Source organism: Labrus mixtus, chromosome 16, assembly GCF_963584025.1.
Source record: "Labrus mixtus chromosome 16, fLabMix1.1, whole genome shotgun sequence".
Taxonomy (NCBI): Eukaryota; Metazoa; Chordata; class Actinopteri; order Labriformes; family Labridae; genus Labrus; species Labrus mixtus.
In genome coordinates, this window is record NC_083627.1 from 19,859,473 (window position 1) to 19,886,656 (window position 27,184).

Here is a 27,184-nt window from a genome sequence, read left to right on the forward strand (position 1 = left end):
GAGCTTCTTTAAACCTGCAGACAAACCTACAATGACCTTGTATGCTGATGATGCTCAGTTGGTTTCTAATGACCAAAAGATTCTCATATTCAAATTTGTTTTCAGCACATTTTGAATCAGCTAAAAATCAGCCATTTTCTCAGAACATTTCCATAGAGAGCCACTTTGCATCAGCAGCACCATGCTCCAGTGCTCTGGGAGAGTTTATAGTCCTGACAGTTGAACACTGGATGACTGACAGCTGTCCTTCATCACAACAGAAATCCTCGTCCTCATCATCAAAAACATGACTTTGATCTGCGTCCTCATCTGGACTGTCCTCCTCTGCTGCTGCTTCACAGGTAAAGTCCAGAGAATCAGACTCCTCTCCTCTATGAACATCCGTCCCTCTGAAATGAAGCCCACTAAACCCTGATGCTGCTTTCTGTTTTTGTCTCTGTATCCTCAGAGTCCAGAGGACAGGTCACAGTGACTCAGCCTGCAGCAGCGACCTCTGCTCTGGGAGCCTCCGTCTCCATCTCATGTAGGACCAGTCAGAATGTTCATGGTAGTAGCTATTTGCACTGGTACCAACAGAAAGATGGAGGAACTCCTAAACTGCTTATATACATTGCTAGCACTCGAGCATCAGGGATTCCAGATCGTTTTTCAGGCAGTGGATCAAACTCTGCCTTCACTCTGACCATCAGTGGAGTCCAGACTGAAGATGCAGCAGTTTACTACTGTCAGAGTTCACACTATATCAACAGTCAGTGGGTGTTCACACAGTGAAATAACGTCGTGCAAAAACCTCCCTCACTCACACTGAACAGAAACTGAACTGACTGCTGCAGCTGCAAGTTTCTGCAGAGACTGACACACTTCACTGAGGACACACACACACACACACACACACACACACACACACACACACACACACACACACACACACACACACACACAGACTGTGAAGAGAATAAACACACCATCTTTTAAATATCAAACATTTTCAGCCCACTTCTCCCCCCTCTTTCCTCACCATGATGGTCAGACACAGCTCATTTACATATTTAAAGGTACAGACACAGAAACAGCCTGTTCTGAACAGGGCTGAAATAGAGGGGATTATAGGCATGATCAAATACAGGATCAGAGTGGATTTAGAACAAGAAACTTCACACACAGGGGAAGAGGAGCAGAATATGTGAACTTAAAAGAGGATGTTGTGTTTTGGGGGAGCATAAAGTAAGACTTCTTCAAAAATTACATTTTGACATGTTGAAATGTTAATTCAAGATATCTGTAAAACCATTTTACACGTTACAAATATATTTCTACATGTCGAAATGTAATTTTCAACTGATTTGCAGATATCTTTAATTGAATTACAGATATCAGTAATTACTTTTTCACTAGTAAGAATAATTATTACAGATATCTACAATTGAATTTCCTCATGTTGAAAAGGGATTCTTTTTTTTTGAAGGGGAAGACGTAGAATATGGCGGAGCAAGTGATCCTTAAAATTCAAAGAAAATGTTTTGCAATCGAACGAGCTTATCAACATTGTGGTAGAACTGAGCCTGCAAGAAATCAGCAGAAAGAGAAAACCCTCCGGACCACGGCACGAGAGTGAACAAAAAGGAGTAAACCAAAAACTGTTGAGTTGCTAAGTCACACAGTTTATTACTTGCAGCAAGGAGAGAAGTTCAACGATGTGTACAGGATACACAAAGTAAGTTCTCTGCCCACTCTTGGGGCGTACAATCTTTATATACTTGAGCATATAGTGCGATCGAAACTCACAGAGGAGGAAATAGAGAAAATGATGTAGTTTGTCCTTGAGAGTTTGAAGAAATAGTCCTTATAAGGAGCTGTTGTTGAATCTGTGTAAGTGAGATAACAACATCTGAGGTGAGGTGAGTATCGGGTGATGTTCGTGTGCTGCAGGGGTCATATAAGGTCAAGTTGCATGTATATATGTGAGGTGCTCATATAAGGTCAAGTTGCATGTATATACGTGAGGTGCTCATATACATTGGCTCAGTTAATAAGCAAACATAAAAGTATAAAGAATATAAGATTCCACAACATGGTGTATGCAGTCAAAGGGAACTACGCGCAATAGATGCCTCCATTGATAATGTAGCGAGAATTTCTGACCTACTTTCCACAGAGACAGCAAATGAATTAAGAGACAGCCTTCTGGACATCAAAGAATTGATTTTGAGTTCGCAGCGAGATGCCCCGGCAGCCTTCTCAGTTAATCGAGTTCGTTCAGGTAAGTGCTGAATCATTTGGTCAAAAATGATATTCATATTATCCATGTGAACATGCTAATATGCTAAATGTTGACAGGGAGCTTTGGTCTACCGTTAATAACATAAGTAATATTACAAAATCCAGGCAGTTGCTGGCAAGTTAAATAAAATTTGTGTCGGCCTAACGTTACTCAGATATTTCTGTAGGGAAAAGAAAGGCAAACGATGTAAACAGGACAGGCACATACAAGTTAACACCAGGTGAGCACGATAAATCTAAAGTGATCAAAATTGTGTACTTTTAATTATTGTGTATATTATGTGGATGTGCTTAGCTAGTTTGTTGTCTTAGCTAGAAAATGAAGCTGACGCTACTTATTGCTGGCATTGAAAAATAACTATTTTCAAGCTAAATAGAGAATTTACGGTTCTATAACCGTCGAGTTTGGTATTTTGCTGATAGAAAACTACTTCCTGTATCGCATTCGAAATAAAAGTATTTAACAGTTCAGTGGGTCAAATCCCTTCTTTTCCTTAAAGACTTTTATTCTGAAACGTACAGGAACTCGATGTGGGAAATTAAATTCCATGAACTTCACGTGTGTCGTAGTCAGAGCCTTATGGTCGTACTGTACTTTAAATGTAGCAATACGATTTAAGTGCCATCTTCTGGCACGTCACTGTAAAATATATTTGTCCAGGAAAGTTAAAAAATGAATACCAGGCTGCAGTGACTAAAATAAGACAAAAACACGTAAACAAGAACAACAAATTGTTGAAAATGATTATGGTGGTCTTAAAAAAGTCTATTACATGTTACCAAGTGTAATTTATGTAGGTAGGCTGTAGTTTTTTGCTAACTTGTGTATACTTTACTTGAGGATCTTCATTAGGAAATGCTTTAACTCTGTTACATTTTAAAAATAATTATTCTTTTTACACCATACTATTATCTGAACCCTTCAGTTAGGCCTATTAGCAACTCTGAAGACATGATCAGCACAGAAAACATGTTATAAATTGATGACAATTTTGCCCTTTCAAAGTTCAAACCTAACAACGTTAAAAGGAGATCAGAGTCAGCATAACTGTACCATTAATTATTTGAACAGAATCTTTAGTCACTATGTTCCCTACATCAACGATTGAACACTTCAAACCATACAACTATACAAAATACATAGTGTAGTTTAACTTTTGATACTTTAGTGCATATAATATTAAATCTTTCTTCTTTTACATATGTACACATTTAGATACAGGACTCTAAGACATACATTAAGAGATTGTTTTACAGTTTAATAAGGTAGTCAGTAATCTGCAATTCATATATTTGAAAGTCATTTTTTAGCTCCCTGTTGTTGCCTATTTTTCAGGAGGCCGTGGCAGACCAGCCATTGATGTTTCAAGGCAGCAAATAGTGTTTCTGCTGAGACAAGGATACACTGTCAAGCAAATGGCTGGCATGTTTGGTTGCTCCTCATCGTTTCTTTACAAGAAAACAAAGCTGCTTGGAGTGTCTGTTCGAAGAGGACATCTACCAGTGACAGACGAAGAGCTCATCCAACACATTACAAGACTTCATGGGCTTTATCCTAATACAGGAAGTGAGGTACAGTAGTTTTTATGTTTCCCATGAACTATACGGAAAATTAATTTTTTAATTCGGGTCACCAATACAACTAGCTGAAAATGTTTTTGGTTTGTGTGTTGGTTCTATGTTATTAGATGATGAGAGGATTCCTCCGAGCTGAGGGGCTGTTCGTTCCACGCCGTAGGGTACGTTACGCATTGTCCCAGATAAATCCTGCTGTAGCTGCGTGCAGGTGGAGCAGTGCTGTGACCAGAATGGTGTACCATGTTCCCCATCCCAACAGTTTATGGCACATAGATGGAAACATGCGCCTCATAAGGTAATTGGTCTGTATGTTATATACATTACTAACTATTAACAGGGATGAACTCCATAACTACACAATATATTCTCTAATTTATATAATTTATGTTATCAGATTATAGTCTTTTTGTAAGAGAGACCTGAGTCCAGCAGATAGAAAGAAAAACAAACACGGACAGACTGACCAAATTACATATAGCATCAGAGAAAATCACATACATCACTAAATACATTTGAAGTTGAAAGTTTGTATTATATCAGTTGGCGTTATGGATATGGTGGTGGAGAGCATTGTTACATTTGACTAAAATTTTCCATAGATGTTCAGCTTGGTTGAGTTCTGGTGACTTAATGGCCCAAGCATTTATTCACATCATTTTCATCCTCACCAGACCATCCAATGAGCTCTGGTGAACAGAAGCATCTCACTTTCAGATGTTTATGTTTATTTTATTTAAGGGTTTTCCTTTAATTTGTCCCTGTCTGTACATTTACTGAGTAGTTTCAATGTACTATAATCTAGAGGTATAAAAACAACTCCACCAATCTGTTAGATTGATAATCAAATGTACCTTTCTCCTTTATGTTTATCACAAGGTGGGGTTTGGTGGTCCATGGAGCCATTGATGGACACTCTCGACTGATCACATACTTGAATTGCAACACAAATAATCGTGCCTCCACTGTACTGACACAGTTTGTAAAAGCAACCTGCATGTATGGCCTTCCTTCCAGAGTGGAGGTGAGAATTCACAAGTTGCACTGTTCATGAACCTTGTTCAAGGTGTGGAGAGGAGGAGTCACATCACAGGCAAGTCTGTCCATAACCAAAGAATAGAACGTCTTTGGAGAGATGTTTTTCTGCATGTTCTACAATCTTTCTATGACACATTTTACTCTCTTGAGAATTCTGAGCTTCTTGATCCTGAGGATGAACTCCACAAAATGGCACTGCAAATTGTCTTTCTGCCAGAAATTCAGAAAAGACTTCAGAACTTCAGAAATGCCTGGAATAACCACAGTCTGCGCACAGAAAACGACAGAACACCTGTCCAAATCTGGATTGCAGGAATGCTGGCCAATATGGAGATGGACAGCACAGCCATCAACAATGTCTTTGGTGAGGACCGTTACAGTGAACAAAGTTTGGAGGCCCTTTTGGCACACCATGGGATTGGCACTTTCCCCAGTCTTGATGATGATGACCATTTCCCAGCTGTTGTTGTGGAAGAACCTAGAATCCACCTCACTTCCGGTTGAGAGACGACAACTCTACCAACTGAGCCACAGCCTCCCATAAGAAATGGATTTCATCATGAAACCATTGAAATTAGAGTCTGTTGTTTGAGATGATGAATAGATAAAAACTGTCAGCTGTAAGTGTCAATTCAAAGTATTCAAAGCTCCTGGCTGAGGTGGAGTGATACATGTTGTGAAAAGTCCCAGTGATGTTGTGTCCTATATCGTCACTCATGTAATGCCTCTGATCCAATCATATTGCTTGGTCAGAACTAACTGTTGTATAAATTACCATATACCATACCTTATGATGGAAGAAGTATTCTGCTCCTGTACAGAAGCAAAAGTGGTATTACCACACTGAAAATACTCCTGCATTTAGACATTGTATAGTAAATGTTCACTGACAATGTTTTACTATTATAATATTGTTTCAACAAATATTAAAGGCAGGTGAGGAATCCGCTCATTCTTTTATTTAAAGTACCCTCTATATGATCATAGTTAAGTAATGTAATATTTTGTCTAATGACCAATAATAAGACTACTTCTTGCAGTACACCACTTTACACACTGTCATTTTACCTCAGAAATCAAAGACACTGCATATTTTTTCTTGAAAAATACAATTAAAATGTTATTGTACAACTGCAAAATGTCCTGCCTCCATTGCATAACATTGGAACATGTCACTGATAACCAAATTTGAGGGGGAAAAAAAGGTGTGAGTTGTACTTTAACATGGAAATATCAGTAAACGTCATATCAGTTCTGAAATATTTGACTCCCAAATATTAACCTCTCTTCATAGTATAACCATACTATAACTACTAATTATTCTTGTGTTCAGTTATAATTATTTTACACAAATGCACTGAAAAAGCTGTTTTAATTTGAAGAAAATTGCAGCAACGTTACAGAAGTCTGAGGAGGGCTTTGCCCTAGAATGTAATGAACTTGTACTTTAAAGCCTGAACTGACTTCAACCTTTGGTCCACAGAATGCTGCACTGAAAACAAATTGCAGAGACCTTGTTTGTCGCTGTCAGATTTATTTAGACACAAACTTCAATTAAACAATGGATTTTTTAAATATTTTTTTCAACCTCTGTGATATTTTATTGATATTTTTATTGTCTTGGTCTGGACTCGGTCTCGTTCCCTAAATGTCTTGGTCTTGCCTCGGAGCTCTCTGGTCTCGGGCAGGTCTTTGTCACGGTTAGTGTGGTCTTGACTACAACACTGGTTTAAAGATTTAAAAAAAAAATCTTTATTAATTTTAGGGCAAAGGTAATGCTCTACAGTTAAAGTCAAGTAAGCTTTTCATTGATTTTAATACATTTTTATTTGCTACAGAGGCTGAGAAAAAATTATTTAGGAAATGCTGACATACTGCAGTTTTTCAGAAAATGCTCAGGTTTTGGGAGGTTGTTTTGAAACAATGCTGAGATTTTAGAGAGTGTTTATCTAGGACCCTGGTTACATTATGCAATGCCGAAACCTGGAGCCTGCAGAATTCCTTCTGTCATACAGCTTTTGAATTTCTCATATTGTTTGTGAATGGGCAGTCTGAGCACTATGGCGCATGTGTTTGCCTCTGGAAAGATTTTAGTGTCTTCATCGTGGAGAAATTCAATGACAGGATGCTGTGGGAAGCCCAGGGGAGGCACTGCTGAAGCTCCAGAGGCAAACTCCAGCACCATTTCCAGCGTCAAGGGGCTGCATTCTCCTTCTACAAAGACATGAGCAAAGGAAATTATAGCTCACATGGAAAGAAATATAAATGCCTGTCACACTAATAAGCTTCAAGTATTGTACAACTGCATCTACATGGAACTGATGAAACTATAATTGCACAATAAGACACAAATGACTGACAGATCAACCTAACCAGATTCCAGTTCCCAGGGCTGGCTCAGTGGTCCAGCCAAAAACACAAATGGCATTGAAATATCGTACCCTCAATATCGATTAACCAGTCTCTCCAGAAACAGATGGTCTGATTTTCCAGGGGTCGTCTGTTGCTTCCAGGGACTGAGAAATCAACTTCAAACAAAGTAGACAAGTCTTTGGCCTCCAGTGGTTTCGGTGCACTGGTGAACAGGTCCTCAAAGATTCCAGGGTGAGCCCTAAGCTCATCAAGGAAACCCAGAGTTTTGAAACCTTCCTCAAACCTGAAAAAAAAAAACACATAAATTAGAACATTACAAATCAATGTTATATGAACAAGTTTACCCTTTCACACCCCTCAGTTTTGCCCTGATGGATAAACTGCTCACTGTCTCAATGCCACGTGCATCCGCCCATCAACAAAATAATGTGCTGCAGACTGAACCAGGGAATCCCTCTGCTCCAAGGATGTGATGTATCTCAGAGTTCCCATCATGCTCAGACTATCTTCTGCATCTGTGATTGCATCATTTGCCTCATGGACAGTCTGAGCTTCTTTTATCTAAAAAAACACAATAATGAGAGTAGTCCTGTTTAGGGGAAAAAATCTACAGTGAAAATGTAATGACCAGGCTTCAAAAACTGTGCAATACACACCTTTAATAAATTTTCTCTGAAAGACTGGTCTCCCACTTCATCCAATGAAGCAGGAGGTGGAGATTTACCGCAAAGCTGGAGAAAGAGACGCTTGGAAAAGAAGGATGGGCCAACTCCACCATGGATTATACACACGGTCACCATCTTTCCAATCAGGGTGTACAGTCCAGTCTCAAGATCTGAAAAACAAACATTTATGTAAAGATTCAAATAATTTGTTTTATACAGGTTACACTTCTTTTTAAATAATTACTTACAATGAGTATCAAGAGCCAACAGCCTATCATTCTCAGGCCCATCAAATATCTTTAAGTGCTGTACAGCCCTCATTAGCAACCGCAGGTATTCCCTGGTTGGCCCTCCGTCATCCACAGCCCCTTCTCCTTCCCCCTCACTGTCGACAAATATCACATCCAGCTTTGCTCCTGGGTCAAAGCGCCGTCGTTTAAACACTTGAAGGCTACCCTGCAAGATGTTGTCTCTGCAAACGTTTATTTGATTGCTTGTGTGATTACAGGTGAGATCCACTTTGCTGAGGAGCTTCATCAAGACAGTTTGCAGATCAATTCTGTAACATAAAAACAAATATAAAACTTGACCAAAGACAACTTTGAAGTTTGAGAATAAATATTCAAATGAAAGTAAAATAACATACTGAGATGATGAGGATTCACTATTCTCCACTATTGTTCTAAGAGTTGGCTGAAGAGGCAGTGATCGTACAGGAGACTGGTGAGGAGGAGAAGGAGGAGAAGGAGCAGGTGAAGGGCTCTGTTGGTCTATGGCAGGGCAAGCATTGCTCGGGTCACATGCATCTATTATCTGAATTGGAGGCAAAAATACACACAAATACAGATACACAATATACATTAAAACTGTAATTTTTAAAAACTAGTACAAATGAAAATGTTTGAAATGACATTGCTAATCACCTGTCCAGCTGGTGTTACCATCCACTGAACATAGAGGGTCGAAAACCCTTTGATGTTGTACTGCTCACTGGATCCTGACAGTGTGCTTTGCAGTACTTTGGTTGATGCTTCTCTAAGACAAAAAACCTCACTGGCCATTTCCTCTTGCCCAACAAAATCAAACAATGTCTAAAGCAGAGAACAGAAACAGGACTTTACATCTATGAATTATCATACTATGCACAACCCAGAGCAAAACTTAACATCAGAGGTGAACTCCTTCTCAGAGGTTAACATTAAGACAGGTAAAGTGATAACCTGAATAGATTCAGACAAGACAAACTTCCTCGTCCTCTCCAATCCATTAGGAAACTTGAATTTGAGCGGCACACCATCAGTAGGCTCTTCAAAAGCTTCCATTCTGTCTTGTCTTGCCTCAATTGCCTATAACACATAATTACACTTGTATGAATTTTAAAATGAATTTTTAGAGCGACCGACTGTGAAAGAGTAATTGAAATCATATTTCATTACATAACTAATAGAATTTACCTTTAACCGTCTCTGTTCCTGTGACTCCAGTCCCTGACGTCTCATTTCCTGTTTGAGATAAAAGAAAATATGTTTTCATCTAATTAATACAATACAAATGTTTTTTTCCAATGACAATCCAGCATGAAAGTAGTAGTAGGGTTTTAGAATCAATAATGGGCTGTACTTTATTTGAAGTTTAGTTTCTAACCCACCTTAAACTGAAAGAGTGAAAATCTTTACATATTTCTATTTTGTATTTCTTTAGTATGTTTTCAGTAGAGGATATTTCACAGTGATCTTAAACATTCATTTTTATCAGATTTGAAAAAACATTTCTACTGTTACAGCGTGTCCTAACAAGCGTCAGCGACATGATCAGCCTGATTCTATAGTTTCCTATTGGAGGGTCCTAACTGCCCGTGTGTGATGCAGGGCGCCATTTTTACCCTGTTGCCCTGTTTCTATTATCCTCTCTGTCGCTCGCATAGACAGATGAAGAACAAGGGAGGACAGGGCTCTACAGGTGTAGAGAGTGGTGCATTAATAAAATCCACATCAGGATTGAAATGTTGAGCTTGTGTCAACAACACAAATGTTGTTTTTATTCCAGCTCACTGCGAGTCGTTTATTGAAGAACCTCTGAGTGTTGTGATTTGATTCAACAGCTCACCCACACCCGAACACGTGAACACATCACCCCTGTCCTGCAAAATCTCCACTGGCTCCCTGTCCCTTACCGTATCCAATTCAAAATCCTTCTCCTCACACATAAAGCCCTTAACCACCAGACCCCCTCCTACCTCACGGCTCTCCTTCACCCTCACACTCCTGCACGCAGCCTCCGTTCTTCAAAACCTCCTATCTCCCCCTCTTAGAACCAAGTACCGAACCTGGGGGGACAGAGCCTTCTCCATAGCTGCCCCCTCCCTCTGGAACTCACTCCCTACACATATTCAACACTGCACCGACCCTCCTACTTTCAAATCACTGATCAAAACTCACCTCTTCAAACAAGCTTTTAATGTATGATTGTGATGTATTTCCTGTTTTCTGTAGTTTTACCTTTATTGTTGTTGTCTTTATGATTTGTGTGTAATGTTGCAATGTCTGTTAGTCTGTCCTTACTGTGCTGTTCTTTCTGTTTTTTCTCTTTTTCAGAGTGTGGGTGAACATGGGATGTGGCAGCTCAAGAGTACAGAGAGGTGGTCAGTGATGTCATGCCAGAATTGTTTATTGGTGTACAGTCCTATGTGGTGTGCAGGTGAGATGTCCGTTACTTGAAGGAATAAGAGAAAACCCGTTGAAACACAATCCATTGTCCTCGTCTGTAAAAGGATAAATATCTGCAGTGTGATTAAATGTTTCAATCAGAATAAATGTCCTGCCTCAAAAGTTTCATTTCCAAAATAAAATGTTTACACATTTTTTTTCCATTTTTGAATTAACACAAATCCGCACAGGATTATTTTGTTTAACTTAAATCTTTTACCGTTCTTCTACAGCCTATGAAGAATTTAAATGTTGAACTGGTCAAATCTGTCAGGGAGAAACATCCTGATCAGTTGAGTACAGCTACAGTTCAGTGACTCTGTGTGTTTGCATATAAGGGTTCAGCCTCTCTGCTCTCCAGTGTTGATCAGTGTCTGTCCACACCTTTCAGGGACTCTGACACACCTGCAGCACAAGCATGATGTCAGTGGTTCTACTGACGGTCACCCTGGGGCTCCTTGTTCAGGGTCAGACTCTTATCTGAAAAGTTTTCCTCATGGTGTAACCAGGTTCATTGAATTGATGTGCTGCTGCAGAATTTACAGAATGAGACTCTTCTGTTTGGATGATGATCATCTCTCTCTGAGCTGGATTTGTCGCAATAATCCTTCTCCTCTTTTTTCATGTTTCTTCAGGTTCCTCAGGAGACATCCTCCTGACTCAGACTCCTGGATCTCTGTCTGTTGTTCTAGGACAAACTGTCTCTATCAGATGTAAAGCAAGTTCACATGTGGACAATGAGGTAGACTGTTATCTTCAGAAACATGGAGAAGCCCCTAAGCTCCTGATTTGGTGGACTTCCAACCGTTAGTCTGGAGTTTCAGATCGTGTCAGTGGGAGTCAGTCTGGAACTGACTTTACTTTGACCATCAGTGGAGTCCAGACTGAAGATTCAGGAGATTATTATTGTCAGCAGGGTAGCAGCTTCCCGTTCACACAGTGATACAACATCTTACAAAAACCTCCGTCAGCTGTAGAGGAACTGATCTGACTGAACAGCTGCAGAGTGACAGATGCACTTTACAACTTTGTCTGCTAACTAGGTCCATAAAACAGAGAACAGTTTATAGTATAACTCTGTTTATTGATAAATTTGTTTGAAAAGAGCATTAAAAAAATAAGTCTGAACAAACTACATTTACTGAAGATAATCTGCAAAGTGAACACATTTATAAAAGGACTCAAACGTTAACAACACTTAGATTCATACTTTTTTGCAGATTATTTTTGGAGGTTTTCAAACATCAAGTTCCTGTTCTATACATTCAGAGCATAATGTGTAGTCTTTAGCTTAACTAAACACATGACATGATTGTGAGTGGCATATGTTCATTAAAGAAACATCAGTTGTTCCATATGTTGAGGTCATAATGCTGGTACTAAAACATTGAAGATTCTATATGCTGATGATATCATACTTTGCTTATCTTTTATTCTTTACTTTATCTGATAAGCTGCATCGTTCCAGTATTATTCCAGTATAGTTCATATATTTGAGCACATTTGAACTATAAAAAAAAACCACGTAATTAAAATGAGAAAATAAATGTAGCACTTTTACCATCTATAGGACTAAAGTAGCTACCACTACACCAGATGTTTCACCAAAAATTAACCGGTTGGTGTCTCAATTAAGTAGACGAGAGGATGGTAGTTTTAACAACATAGTATTTATTTAAGAATGTAACACAACGTTAAACAAGTTAAAATGAATGACCAATACAGGTGACACAGTAGCTTTATAAATATATGCAGTTCACTAGACAAGGCACACATACATTACTGTGGCACTGTGCAGGGATGACTGATGAATCACTTGATCCCCATAGTAAGAAGGTACACAGGGAAAAATAGCTGCTCCTAATCACACTCAAGATCCAACTGATACATTTAACAACACTCCCTAATAATCACTAACTTCACCTGCTCACGCAGCAAATAATTCATGCATAACACTACAAATTAATAAACACAGCAAAAGGGATCAAGGCTTTCAGAGCTACTACCCTCGCCCCTATAGCTTTACTATGAATTCATGAATTGCACTTCGCCCATAAAGTCTATTGCACGTGGCCCGTCAAAGTATCTAATTTGAAACTACTTCTAAAAATAAACAATTAAGTAAATATTAAAGTGGGGAAAAACAGTGACAGTTTTTAGTTAATTCCAAGTCCTAGAGAAATAAACAAGACTTTAAATCAATCAATATCAAAAACATATTAATTACATTTCTTTAAAGTGTCAACCCAAAATAGCATACCTTTAATTCATCAACTTAGCACCCAGACCAGCAGTGTGCTTTTAATGTTGTGATGAGCTAATATACTAATATACTAAAAAAATATATAAGAAAATAATTACATAGTGTCACATAATTTGATACATTAATTTTGCACAATAATAATCAGCAAGTTTACTCCCGTTGCTGCCGCTGATGATTAAGAGCGATAATAAAATACAAACTAATTATTAAAGCCCAACAGAGATGATTTCATTCACAGCACAACATGAGGACTCTCATACCGTTAAAACAATGAGTCACTACAGAGTCCAGTCGTCCTCCTACTTGTTGTAATCCACGATCTACAAGAGTGAATAAATGTAACTTTAGCCCTGTTCTTGCATGTGCTTTCATACTGTGTGGATAGTTACGTTTTAAGTTCAACAGATCACTTACCACTAGCAATTGGTTGTAATCAGTTCACCTCACGCTGCACTTCCTTGTTCTACACACAGGTAAGACAGGGCGAGCGCTTGATTACGTCACCCTTACATAGCCTCTACCGGGGACTGACAAGCAACCACATTACATAAAGAAGAAATTTCTAAAGTCATTAAACCTTTAGAGACACATTAATATTTACATCCATCTTTACTGGCTCACAATTAACCTCCCACTCCTCCCACACACGTGAACATCCATGGACATAGAGATTATTAATAAAAATAATAATGATAATATTTTGGACTATATAACACATACATAGTCCATATTATCCCCTGCATATCCGTTAAAACCAAATCATTGTCTAAAACCTTTAAAATTATGTCATTGAATGAAGGGCCAAGCATGACCTGAAACCATATAAAAAAATAAAAAGCACATTTCCTTCCTCATGCACCAAAACTACCCAATAATGCATTTACACTGAAAGCTATTCTTCACCTTAACTATAAAAAAAAAACTCTTCACAAAGCTTCCAGTGAACTCACATGATGTTACTATGCTGAAAAACACAGAGGGCTTCTTTAAACCTGCAGACAAACCTACAATGACCTTGTATGCTGATGATGCTCAGTTGGTTTCTAATGACCAAAAGATTCTCATATTCAAATTTGTTTTCAGCAAATTTTGAATCAGCTAAAAATCAGCCATTTTCTCAGAACATTTCCATAGAGAGCCACTTTGCATCAGCAGCACTATGCTCCAGTGCTCTGAGAGAGTTTATAGTCCTGACAGTTGAACACTGGATGACTGACAGCTGTCCTTCATCACAACAGAAATCCTCGTCCTCATCATCAAAAACATGACTTTGATCTGCGTCCTCATCTGGACTCTCCTCCTCTGCTGCTGCTTCACAGGTAAAGTCCAGAGAATCAAACTCCTCTCCTCTATGAACATCCGTCCCTCTGAAATGAAGCCCACTAAACCCTGATGCTGCTTTCTGTTTTTGTCTCTGTATCCTCAGAGTCCAGAGGACAGGTCACAGTGACTCAGCCTGCAGCAGCGACCTCTGCTCTGGGAGCCTCCGTCTCCATCTCATGTAGGACCAGTCAGAATGTTTACAGTAGTAGCAATTTGCACTGGTACCAACAGAAAGATGGAGGAACTCCTAAACTGCTTATATACATTGCTAGCAATCGAGCATCAGGGATTCCAGATCGTTTTTCAGGCAGTGGATCAAACTCTGCCTTCACTCTGACCATCAGTGGAGTCCAGACTGAAGATGCAGCAGTTTACTACTGTCAGAGTTTTCATGTCATCAACAGTCAGTGGGTGTTCACACAGTGAAAAAGCATCGTACAAAAACCTCCCTCAGTCAGACTGAACAGAAACTGAACTGACTGCTGCAGCTGGAAGTTTCTGCAGAGACTGACACACTTCACTGAAGCAGCTCAGACATGATAAAGACCTTAAAAATCAATCAGCCCTCATATTTGGTTTGGATTATAAACCTCATTGTAAACGCACTTAAACACTACACACTCTTTACAAGCATAGGATTATGGGTAATAAGATTTTTTTTTTTAAATCTAACATATTTTTTATTGGTGATATGGTGGACAAAAAAACAAACCTAGAAATATTTGCACATAGAAATAACAGCAAAAGCAAAAACCAATAACCAAACTAACAAGAAAACAGAAACAAATAAGTCAAAACAGTGAAACATTAGAAAAGACACAACACATCAATCATACAGGCGATAGATTGAAATGAGATATGGTGACTTCTGAACTTTTTATGTTGATGGAGAGTAATAAATGAGATTTTTAGATCTGGTGTGAGTTGCAGTTCATTCATCAAGGTCAGGAGTCAGGTGGGAAGTAAAGAGAAAACAATCTAAGAATAAATCAAAAATATATATATGAAGAAAAATGATAAAACAATCAAATTAAAGGTATAGTGTTAATGTGACCATCATAGAAACAAAGAGGAAAATATATAAATCCATACATGCACATAGGTATACACACATACATATACATTCATACACACTCATGCAATATTTGAGAAGAACTGAAAAGAGGGGTCTCACAGGGACATCGGGGGGTCAGGCAAGAGACCCCCTCCACCTGACCCACGGCCCCCAGCAGCAGCTGACAGCCGCATCAGGATACAGACTGGACGGGTTAGATTCGATTTTTTCACTTGATTGAGAAGGTTGTGGATTGTTGTTGATTATATTAATTTTGGGATTAACAATTTTTTTTTAATTGTTGATATCAGAGGAACTGGTCCCTCCCAACCCGTATATCTGGATGAATATATTGAATGATATAAATTGGTCGTTTTAAGGAGATGGAGGTGAGTGATTTCCTTTTGTTGCCATGATGGGAAGTGGATGGGGGTGTTGTGTAGCTGGAGGTCTGGATTGTGCCATACTGGGGTGTATCTACATGGTGCTAGTGATGACTTGGTGATATTATGGGTTTTATATCAGGATGCCAGAGGTCAGGAGATGGTGATGATTTTGTGGTAGTCCTGTTCCTTAATTGATTGTGGTAGACAGGAAAAGTCCCTTTTTGAAACAACGATTAACTTCAATTAATTTGTAGTTTGACTTTTATCCCCCAGTTACGGCTGCAACCTTCCTGGTGTTACAGTCTGAGTGAGTGACACGCCAGCTGCACACAAGTTGATGATTTTTCAGTGAAATTCATTGTCCTGGTCTTGTCTCATTCTTGTCCTGCCTTGGTCTTGATCTTATCTCGGTCTCTGAGCACTCTGGTCTCGGCTAGTCATGCTGGCTATCATGGGTTTTGTTCATTATTACCGACTATTGTAGAGACTAGAGCACAAAACAAGTTTACTGTCATTTGGGAATTTATATAAATTATGAAAAATGATATCGTTTGAAGTTCTGTGATCACTGATGGCACTCATCAAACATATTGAGGAGCTAAGTCTGAGTTTAAAAACAGTGTTTATGTCTCATCATGATGTGTTTTTACTCGTCCTTTGTAAAGTTATCATGGAGAAACTGCATTTCTTAATGTATTCACTGGCTCCATGATGATGAAGTATCTTAAGACAGTTTGTGATAAAAGAAAAGAAAAGTCATTTTAACAAATTTGATAAAATAAAAAAAAGACAAAAAGTGTATTTCTCATTGATTTAATGAACAGATTATCAGAAAACGATACACACACATCTGAAGCAACAAGCTAATATTTATTCTTTAGAAACATGAAATAAAGAGAGAGAGAGGTGCAGAGTGAGAGCAGTATCACAGTAAAACCAGCAGCAGAGTTCCAGTGAGTCATTACTGGGAACACTGGTCTCTACTCAGACTTTCTGTGACTCGAGCCTGGGCGCCCTGGGTGGCCTCACAGGTCACAGAGCCCACCTTCCTCCACTGGTCTGCAGAGAGCCTCAGGGTGCTGCTCCAGCTGTAGAGAGCGTCCTTCTCCAGCACCGCAGGGCTCCTGCTCTCCTCCCAGCTGCTGCTGCTGCTGCTGCCGTCCACCTTCCAGGCCAGACTCCAGCCTGAGGGGAAGCCCTTGTTGGCCAGGCACATGAGTGTGGCCTTCCCCTGCTCCAGCTCCTCATTGGAGGGGGGCAGCACCGTCAGGGTGGGACGCACATCACCTATAGGAGACACCAATCAGATTAGAGGACAGGGAGCACACAACTGTCAATCAAACACCACACTCTATAGGACACCTTTAATGTCTGAGAGTTGATTTTCTTTTTTAGGAGTTTCTGTCAGATGTTTCTTTCTGCTCCACTGGTCACTCACTCACACATTGTTTCACTTCCCTTTAAGAAGCCTCTCATGCACATCAGCACACAGAGAGAGAATCACACAGAACGACCTGAAATATATTTAAACTACATCTGAATCAAATCTAAAACATTACAAACATTCCCCGTCAAAATAATCCAAAAACTTTGCAACACATTTTTAAAACAGTTTGTAGGTGAAAAAAAAACTAAAACTAAAACAGAGAATCAACTGAACACATTAAAATGTTCTTCATGTGAATTCAAATCAGAAAAATGTCTAAATTAGACGCATAAAGAGATCAGAGATTACGTGCATTTTAAAACATCGTTCTTTGTGTTTGTTTTGTTCGGTTCATTCAAACAACTGAATCAGATAAATACCTTAAAGAGTTGTCAGAAAATGAATCTCAGGAAAACATTTAAAACACTTCTCTTTGTTAAATATCAACCTGTTTATGTTTCAGTGTGACAGAAATCAAACTGTCCTGAGTGAACCTTCACGGTAAAGCAGGACCGATAAAAACACGATTTCATTAGAGTTAGAGTTTCACGATGACAAATATTACAAATAAACAGAGAGACAGCTGCTTTAACATTTTCAATAAATGTTAATGACAAATAAATTTCATTCAGTTGTTTCAGTCATTAAGGCGTCCATATCGATTGTTAGAAAAACCTCATGAATAGAACATTATTTAGCAGCTGTCTCTGAGGTTGTCAAATTGTGATTTATGTGGACCAAATATAAAAATCTGTATTTTAACATTAGGTTTAATATTCATACAGAAACTTACTTCCAACATCCAGTCTGGTTCCTCCACCAAAAGTCCACCACAGTGGTACAAAGTCATTGAGCGGCCGTACAAAAACCTCTCACTGTAGAGACACACGGCTCTCTGACTTTAACACACTGAACTCAAACTACCACAACTCCACATGTCACCTTACCATGAGAGTGAAAATCATCTATTTCCCAACAAATAAAAACTCTGGCTTCAAACATTTTACCTTCATTTAAATTCAGTCTGTGTTTCTGTTTTAAACTGAAATCCTTTAAAGTCAAATGTTGTCTTTATTCTTTCTAAAACAAGAGATTTACAAAGTAAAGGTCAGTATTTTCTTTTCCTCCAGGCTTGAATATGAAGACAAAAGACACCAGAATAACTTACTGATTGAATAAAAAGATGAATATGTGACTTACTTCCAATATCCAGTCTGGTTCCTCCACCGAACGTGTGCCACAGTGATACAAACTGATGGAGTCGTCGTACAAAAACCTCTCGTTGTAGAGACACACGGCTCTCTGACTCTGACACAAACACAGACACCTGAATGAGTCTCTGCCTGCAAGACCTCTGAGACCAAAAGAAAACAGAATTTAAAAAGATTCTAACAAATTAAAGAATGTCTTTTTTTGAGATATTAAAATTATTTTTAAATCATTTTCTCAAGAATATTATTAATTATCGTGATTTATATCAGAATAAATGTTTCTAGAAGCATGAACATGAAATCATATTGAATTTGTTTTGAAAGTTTTCTAATTAATTGTATAATTAATTGATTGATTGATAAACAGAGTAATGAGAGTGATCCCTGTTGGAGTCAGTCAGAACATTTCCATAGAGAGCCACTTTGCATCAGCAGCACCATGCTCCAGTGCTCTGGGAGAGTTTATAGTCCTGACAGTTGAACACTGGATGACTGACAGCTGTCCTTCATCGCAACAGAAATCCTCGTCCTCATCATCAAAAACATGACTTTGATCTGCGTCCTCATCTGGACTGTCCTCCTCTGCTGCTGCTTCACAGGTAAAGTCCAGAGAATCAAACTCCTCTCCTCTATGAACATCCGTCCCTCTGAAATGAAGCCCACTAAACCCTGATGCTGCTTTCTGTTTTTGTCTCTGTATCCTCAGAGTCCAGAGGACAGGTCACAGTGACTCAGCCTGCAGCAGTGAGCTCTGCTCTGGGAGCGTCCGTCTCCATCTCATGTAGGACCAGTCAGAATGTTAATAATAATAACTACTTAGCCTGGTACCAACAGAAAGATGGAGGAACTCCTAAACTCCTCATTTACCTTGCTAGCACTCGAGCATCAGGGATTCCAGATCGTTTTTCAGGCAGTGGATCAAACTCTGCCTTCACTCTGACCATCAGTGGAGTCCAGACTGAAGATGCAGCAGTTTACTACTGTCAGAGTTATCACTATATCAACAGTCAGGTTGTGTTCACACAGTGAAAAAGTGTCGTACAAAAACCTCCCTCAGTCAGACTGAACAGAAACTGAACTGACTGCTGCAGCTGGAAGTTTCTGCAGAGACTGACACACTTCACTGAGGACACACACACACACACACACACACACACACACGCACGCACACACACACACACACACACACACACACACACACACACACACACACACACACACACACACACACACACACACTGTGAAGAGAATAAACACACCATCTTTTAAATATCAAACATTTTCAGCCCACTTCTCCCCCCTCTTTCCTCACCATGATGGTCAGACACAGCTCATTTACATATTTAAAGGTACAGACACAGAAACAGCCTGTTCTCAGCAGGGCTGAAATAGAGGGGTTTATAGACATAATCAAATACAAGATCAGAGTGGATTTAGAACAAGAAACTTCACACACAGGGGAAGAGGAGGAGAATATGTGAACTTAAAAGAGGATGTTGTGTTTTGGGGGAGCATAAAGTAAGACTTGAAACAGGTACCAATATTGTTTGACTTTTTTTTGGCAGGTGCCTTTATTGTAGAGTTAGGAAAGTGGATAAAGTTGGAAATCATGGAAACAATATGATGGATAGGAGCCACATGTTGGCTTCGAACCTGGGCCAACAGCCTCCGTACATGGGGCGAGCGCACTAACCACTACGCCAGCTGCGCCCAATTTTGTTTGATTTTTACTGATAACTTATCCAAGTAATAAATTCTGGTTTCATGACAACCAAACTAGGACTTCAGGTTCAGGTTCAGGTGACTGTATCTGTGGGCAGATTTGTTTTGCAGCCAGCAAAGCGACATCCATCATGACACACAATATGAAACAGATGTAACAAGAAACAACACAGTGAAGAGAAGGACAACAATTTAAATTGTATTTATTGAATTAGGACATTGCACATGAATCAGCAAATCCCATCAAAGTCAATATGCCGGAATTAGCACAAAAGCTACATTTCATCTGTAGTCCCTAAAGGCAGGTACGAACAAAAAACATAAAATACATTTACAATTACAGGACAGCAAACAAAAAAACTCACAGACACTTTTACAAACAAAAATGGACACGATTGTCAGATAAGAAATAACAGACCAACATGATAAAAAAGCCTATAAAATATATTAATAAAGAAGATAAAAATAATAAAAAATACTTAAGGTTTCACCAATCAGGGCTGAGAAGAGAAAGAAATATCAGTCAATAAGATCAATAAAAAAATCAGAATTAAACAACCATTTGAATTAATCAACACTCGTATGATGAAGATCAACTTCATGAACTTTTTAAGACCAACATGATTCAACTTGTAGCCTCCAGCAGGGCCATCAAAGGTCACAAGCTGAAACGTGTCATATTAAGTTAATAAGATAAGACAAGATAAGATAGATAAGATGAACTGTATTGTCCCAGTGGGAAATTTGCCTTGGACTTCATCAAATTGATCTTTGTACTACAAGTGCTGCTGGAGTCTTTTACCCTCTCCAAGCCTTTCAGCTGAACTGTAGGTATGATTCTCTGCCAATCACAGACACTCACAGAGGCAGACTGACAGACAGACTATAAGAAATATGTTTTTAAAGGGATCAGCAGAATGGGCGGGGATGAGGACATTCTGACATAAAGCAGCTAAGTGAGAAGACAGCTGGTTTCCCATCAGTTTAAAATGTCGACATCATTAAATTGTACAAACCTGTGTGTGTGTGTGAAAATGTCTAAAGCTAAAACACTGAGATCTTTCATCAACCAGAGACTGACTGCTGCTGCTGAAGAGACATTTGATCAGTTTGAAAGAACAATAGCAGAATATGAGGAGCAACTTCGTCGATCAAAAGAGGAAAACGAGCGACAACACAGACTGCTGGATGCTGTTTACAACCCTGAAGTCCGCTTACACAAATATGGTTTGTGTAGTTTATTATTAGTGTTGATTTAAAACGATGAGAAGCAAGCTACATTCTCACATAACTGTTAGATATGTTGTGATGTGCTGATTTTCTTTGAACACAGATCGAGAGTTTCAGAGGTTAAATCCAACTAAATTCCCCAGAATTAAATTACAGCAGTCCCTTTGAATTCATATCAACATGGAAACCTTTCAATCTCACACACAGTTGTCCGAGATGATCATCATCAACAACAATATCTAAACCATCGTCATCAGGTCGTAGGTACTTATAAAGTGCTGGGTCTTTTGCTTTTTCTGAAAGGTGCAGAGGGACTCTGCAGATCGAATAGAGTTTGGAAGTTCATTCCACCACCAGGGGGCGACAGAGGAGAAGAGACTATTTAGCATCTTAGGACCCTGTTGTGAAGGTTGGATCAGACGCCTTTCATTGGCAGAGCGTAGTGGGGGGGAGGGAGTGTAGACCTGGATGAGAGAGTTAAAGTAAGGAGGAGCCGTTTTTGTGTCTGTTTTGTAAGCGAGCAGCAGAGTTTTAAATTTGATGCGAGCAGTAATTGTGAGCCAGTGTAAGGAGATGAACAGCAGAGTGACATGCTCTTTTAGGAAGGTTGAAGACCAGTCATGCTGCTGCATTTTGTTTCATCTGCAGGGGTTTGATAGTGCATGTAGGAAGACCTGCCAGTAGAGAGTTGCAATAGTTGATGTGTGATATCACAAGATCCTGTACCAGGAGCTGTGTAGCATGTTCTGACAGGTAAGGTCTGATCTTCCTGATGTTGTACAGGGCAAATCGACTCCATTTGTTAGTCTTAAGAGCTTTATGCTCATATTATGCAACATTTAGGGTTTTTCTAAGACTTCTGTCTGTCCCATTGTCTCCCTCCATCTCATTGGTCCTCATTCACTAATATGTGTGTAGAAATGTTCTCACTCTGCGCATTAAATAAGTGCATACGCAAAATGACCGTCAGATTCATGACACGTGTGTACCAGCATATTTTGTTCTCACCACCAGGCGTATGTGAGTGAATCAGAATCATTCTAAATCTGCAGCATACTACCACACCCCCATCTCTCCATATAAGGACATCCGATTGGTGTATCAGGACGAGAGCGGAGAGGTGGAGACACGTAGAAGTTTTTAGGAGATGGCCCCAAAAGGTAAAAAAGATTGGTGTGTCTGGGGGTTTAGATGATGTTACAGTGAATTACAGAGTTGCAGCAGTACGTGCGTTGGCAGACAGAAGCTATGGCAAGCCCTTTTAACATTAAAACAGTCTGGCTGACAAGTAGCAATTTAGTTTTCACTAGTGGAAATTACATTTCAACATGTCAAAATTACATTTTGACATATCTGTAAAACCATTTTACACGTTACAAATATATTTCTACTTGGCGAAATGTAATTTCAATGTACTATAATCTAGAGGTATAAAAACAACTCCACCTATCTGTTAGATTGATAATCAAATGTACCTTTCTCCTTTATGTTTATCACAAGGTGGGGTTTGGTGGTCCATGGAGCCATTGATGGACACTCTCGACTGATCACATGTTTGAATTGCAACACAAATAATCGTGCCTCCACTGTACTGACACAGTTTGTAAAAGCAACCTGCATGTATGGCCTTCCTTCCAGAGTTAGATCAGACTATGGAGGTGAGAATTCACAAGTTGCACTGTTCATGAACATTGTTCAAGGTGTGGAGAGGAGGAGTCACATCACAGGCGAGTCTGTCCATAACCAAAGAATAGAACGTCTTTGGAGAGATGTTTTTCTGCATGTTCTACAATCTTTCTATGATACATTTTACTCTCTTGAGAATTCTGAGCTTCTTGATCCTGAGGATGAACTCCACAAAATGGCACTGCAAATTGTCTTTCTGCCAGAAATTCAGAAAAGACTTCAGAACTTCAGAAATGCCTGGAATAACCACAGTCTGCGCACAGAAAACAACAGAACACCTGTCCAAATCTGGATTGCAGGAATGCTGGCCAATATGGAGATGGACAGCACAGCCATCAACAATGTCTTTGGTGAGGACCGTTACAGTGAACAAAGTTTGGAGGCCCTTTTGGCACACCATGGGATTGGTACTTTCCCCAGTCTTGATGACGATGACCATTTCCCAGCTGTTGTTGTGGAAGAACCCAGAATCCACCTCACTTCCGGTTGAGAGGCGACGACTCTACCAACTGAGCCACAGCCTCCCATAAGAAATGGATTTCATCATGAAACCATTGAAATTAGAGTCTGTTGTTTGAGATGATGAATAGATAAAAACTGTCAGCTGTCAGTGTCAATTCAAAGTATTCAAAGCTCCTGGCTGAGGTGGAGTGATACATGTTGTGAAAAGTCCCAGTGATGTTGTGTCCTATATCGTCACTCATGTAATGCCTCTGATCCAATCATATAGCTTGGTCAGAACTAACTGTTGTATAAATTACCATATACCATACCTTATGATGGAAGAAGTATTCTGCTCCTGTACAGAAGCAAAAGTGGTATTACCACACTGAAAATACTCCTGCATTTAGACATTGTATAGTAAATGTTCACTGACAATGTTTTACTATTATAATATTGTTTCAACAAATATTAAAGGCAGGTGAGGAATCCGCTCATTCTTTTATTTAAAGTACCCTCTATATGATCATAGTTAAGTAATGTAATATTTTATCTAATGACCAATAATAAGAATACTTCTTGCAGTACACCACTTTACACAATGTCATTTTACCTCAGAAATCAAAGACACAGCATATTTTTTCTTGATAAATACAATTAAAATGTTATTGTACAACTGCAAAATGTCCTGCCTCCATTGCATAACATTGGAACATGTCATTGATAACCACATTTGAGGGGGAAAAAAAGGTGCGAGTTGTACTTTAACATATGAAATATCAGTAAACGTCATATCAGTTCTGAAATATTTGACTCCCAAATATTAACCTCTCTTCATAGTATAACCATACTATAACTACTAATTATTCTTGTGTTCAGTTATAATTACTTTAAACAAATGCACTGAAAAAGCTGTTTTAATTTGAAGAAAATTGCAGCAACGTTACAGAAGTCTGAGGAGGGCTTTGCCCTAGAATGTAATGAACTTGTACGTTAAAGCCTGAACTGACTTCAACCTTTGGTCCACAGAATGCTGCACTGAAAACAAATTGCAGAGACCTTGTTTGTCGCTGTCAGATTTATTTAGATACAAACTTCAATTCAACAATGGATTTTTTAAATATTTTTTTCAACCTCTGTGATATTTTATTGATATTTTTATTGTCTTGGTCTGGACTCGGTCTCGTTCCCTAAATGTCTTGGTCTTGCCTCGGAGCTCTCTGGTCTCGGGGAGGTCGTTGTCACGGTTAGTGTGGTCTTGACTACAACACTAGTTTAAAGATTTAATAAAAAATCTTTATTCATTTTAGGGCAAAGGTAATGCTCTACAGTTAAAGTCATGTAAGCTTTTCATTGATTTTAATACATTTTTATTTCCTACAGAGGCTGAGAAACAATTATTTAGGAAATGTTGACATACTGCAGTTTTTCAGGAAATGCTCAGGTTTTGGGAGGTTGTTTTGAAACAATGCTGAGATTTTAGAGAGTGTTTATCTAGGACCCTGGTTACATTATGCAATGCCGAAACCTGGAGCCTGCAGAATTCCTTCTGTCATACAGCTTTTGAATTTCTCATATTGTTTGTGAATGGGCAGTCTGAGCACTATGGCGCATGTGTTTGCCTCTGGAAAGATTTTAGTGTCTTCATCGTGGAGAAATTCAATGACAGGATGCTGTGGGAAGCCCAGGGGAGGCACTGCTGAAGCTCCAGAGGCAAACTCCAGCACCATTTCCAGCGTCAAGGGGCTGCATTCTCCTTCTACAAAGACATGAGCAAAGGAAATTATAGCTCACATATTATATTTCTGACAAAGAAATATAAATGCCTGTCACACTAATAAGCTTGAAGTATTGTACAACTGCATCTACATGAAACTGATGAAACTATAATTGCACAATAAGACACAAATGACTGACAGATCAACCTAACCAGATTCCAATTCCTAGGGCTGGCTCAGTGGTTCAGCCAAAAACACACATGCCATTGAAATATCGTACCCTCAATATCGATTAACCAGTCTCTCCAGAAACAGATGGTCTGATTTTCCAGGGGTCGTCTGTTACTTCCAGGGACTGAGAAATCAACTTCAAACAAAGTAGACAAGTCTTTGGCTTCCAGTGGTTTCGGTGCACTGGTGAACAGGTCCTCAAAGAGTCCAGGGTGAGCCCTAAGCTCATCAAGGAAACCCAGAGTTTTGAAACCCACATAAATTAGAACATTACAAATCAATGTTATATGAACAAGTTTACCCTTTCACACCCCTCAGTTTTGCCCTGATGGATAAACTGCTCACTGTCTCAATGCCACGTGCATCCGCCCATCAACAAAATAATGTGCTGCAGACTGGACCAGGGAATCCCTCTGCTCCAAGGATGTGTTGTATCTCAGAGTTCCCATCATGGTCAGACTGTCTTCTGCATCTGTGATTGCATCATTTGCCTCATGGACAGTCTGAGCTTCTTTTATCTAAAAAAACACAATAATGAGAGTAGTCCTATTTAGGGGAAAAAATCTACAGTGAAAATGTAATGACCAGGCTTCAAAAACTGTGCAATACACACCTTTAATAACTTTTCTCTGAAAGACTGGTCTCCCTCTTCATCCAATGGAGCAAGAGGTGGAGATTTACCGCAAAGCTGGAGAAAGAGACGCTTGGAAAAGAAGGATGGGCCAACTCCACCATGGATTATACACACGGTCACCATCTTTCCAATCAGGGTGTACAGTCCAGTCTCAAGATCTGAAAAACAAACATTTATGTAAAGATTCAAATAATTTGTTTTATACAGGTTACACTACTTTTTAAATATGCAAAAAAAAGAGCATTAAGAAAATAAGTCTAAACAAACTACATTTACTGAAGATAAGCTGCAAAGTGAACACGTTTATAAAAGGACCCAAACGTTAACAAAACTTAGATTCATACTTTTTTACAGATTCTTTTTGGAGCTTTTCAAACATCATGTTCCTGTTCTATACATTCAGAGCATAATGTGTAGTCTTTAGCTTAACTAAACACATGACATGATTGTGAGTGGCATATGTTCATTAAAGAAACATCAGTTGTTCCATATGTTGAGGTCATAATGCTGGTACTAAAACATTGAAGATTCTATATGCTGATGATATCATACTTTGCTTATCTTTTATTCTTTACTTTATCTGATAAGCTGCATCGTTCCAGTATTATTCCAGTATAGTTCATATATTTGAGCACATTTGAACTACAAAAAAACACGTAATTAAAATGAGAAAATAAATGTAGCACTTTTACCGTCTATAGGACTAAAGTAGCTACCACTACACCAGTTTCACCAAAAATTAACCGGTTGGTGTCTCAATTAAGTAGATGAGAGGATGGTAGTTTTAACAACATAGTATTTATTTAAGAATGTAACACAACGTTAAACAAGTTAAAATGAATGACCAATACAGGTGACACAGTAGCTTTATAAATATACGCAGTTCACTAGACAAGGCACACATACATTACTGTGGCACTGTGCAGGAATGACTGATGAATCACTTGATCCCCATAGTAAGAAGGTACACAGGGAAAAATAGCTGCTCCTAATCACACTCAAGATCCAACTGATACATTTAACAACACTCCCTAATAATCACTAACTTCACCTGCTCACGCAGCAAATAAATCATGCATAACACTACAAATTAATAAACACAGCAAAAGGGATCAAGACTTTCAGAGCTACTACCCTCGCCCCTATAGCTTTACTATGAATTCATGAATTGCACTTCGCCCATAAAGTCTATTGCACGCGGCCCGTCAAAGTATCTAATTTGA

At 39.0% G+C, this 27,184-nt stretch overlaps 2 gene segments (V, D, J or C); one reads left to right on the top strand and one right to left on the bottom strand.

The window, feature by feature from the left end:
- The window catches only part of LOC132990871 (Ig kappa-b4 chain C region-like), a 637,710-nt gene that overhangs the window by 383,785 nt on the left and 226,741 nt on the right, over window positions 1-27,184 (top strand).
- On the bottom strand, window positions 16,514-17,001 carry LOC132990869 (Ig kappa-b4 chain C region-like). The segment is given in 1 exon segment: window positions 16,514-17,001. A coding segment is annotated over 1 exon segment (255 nt).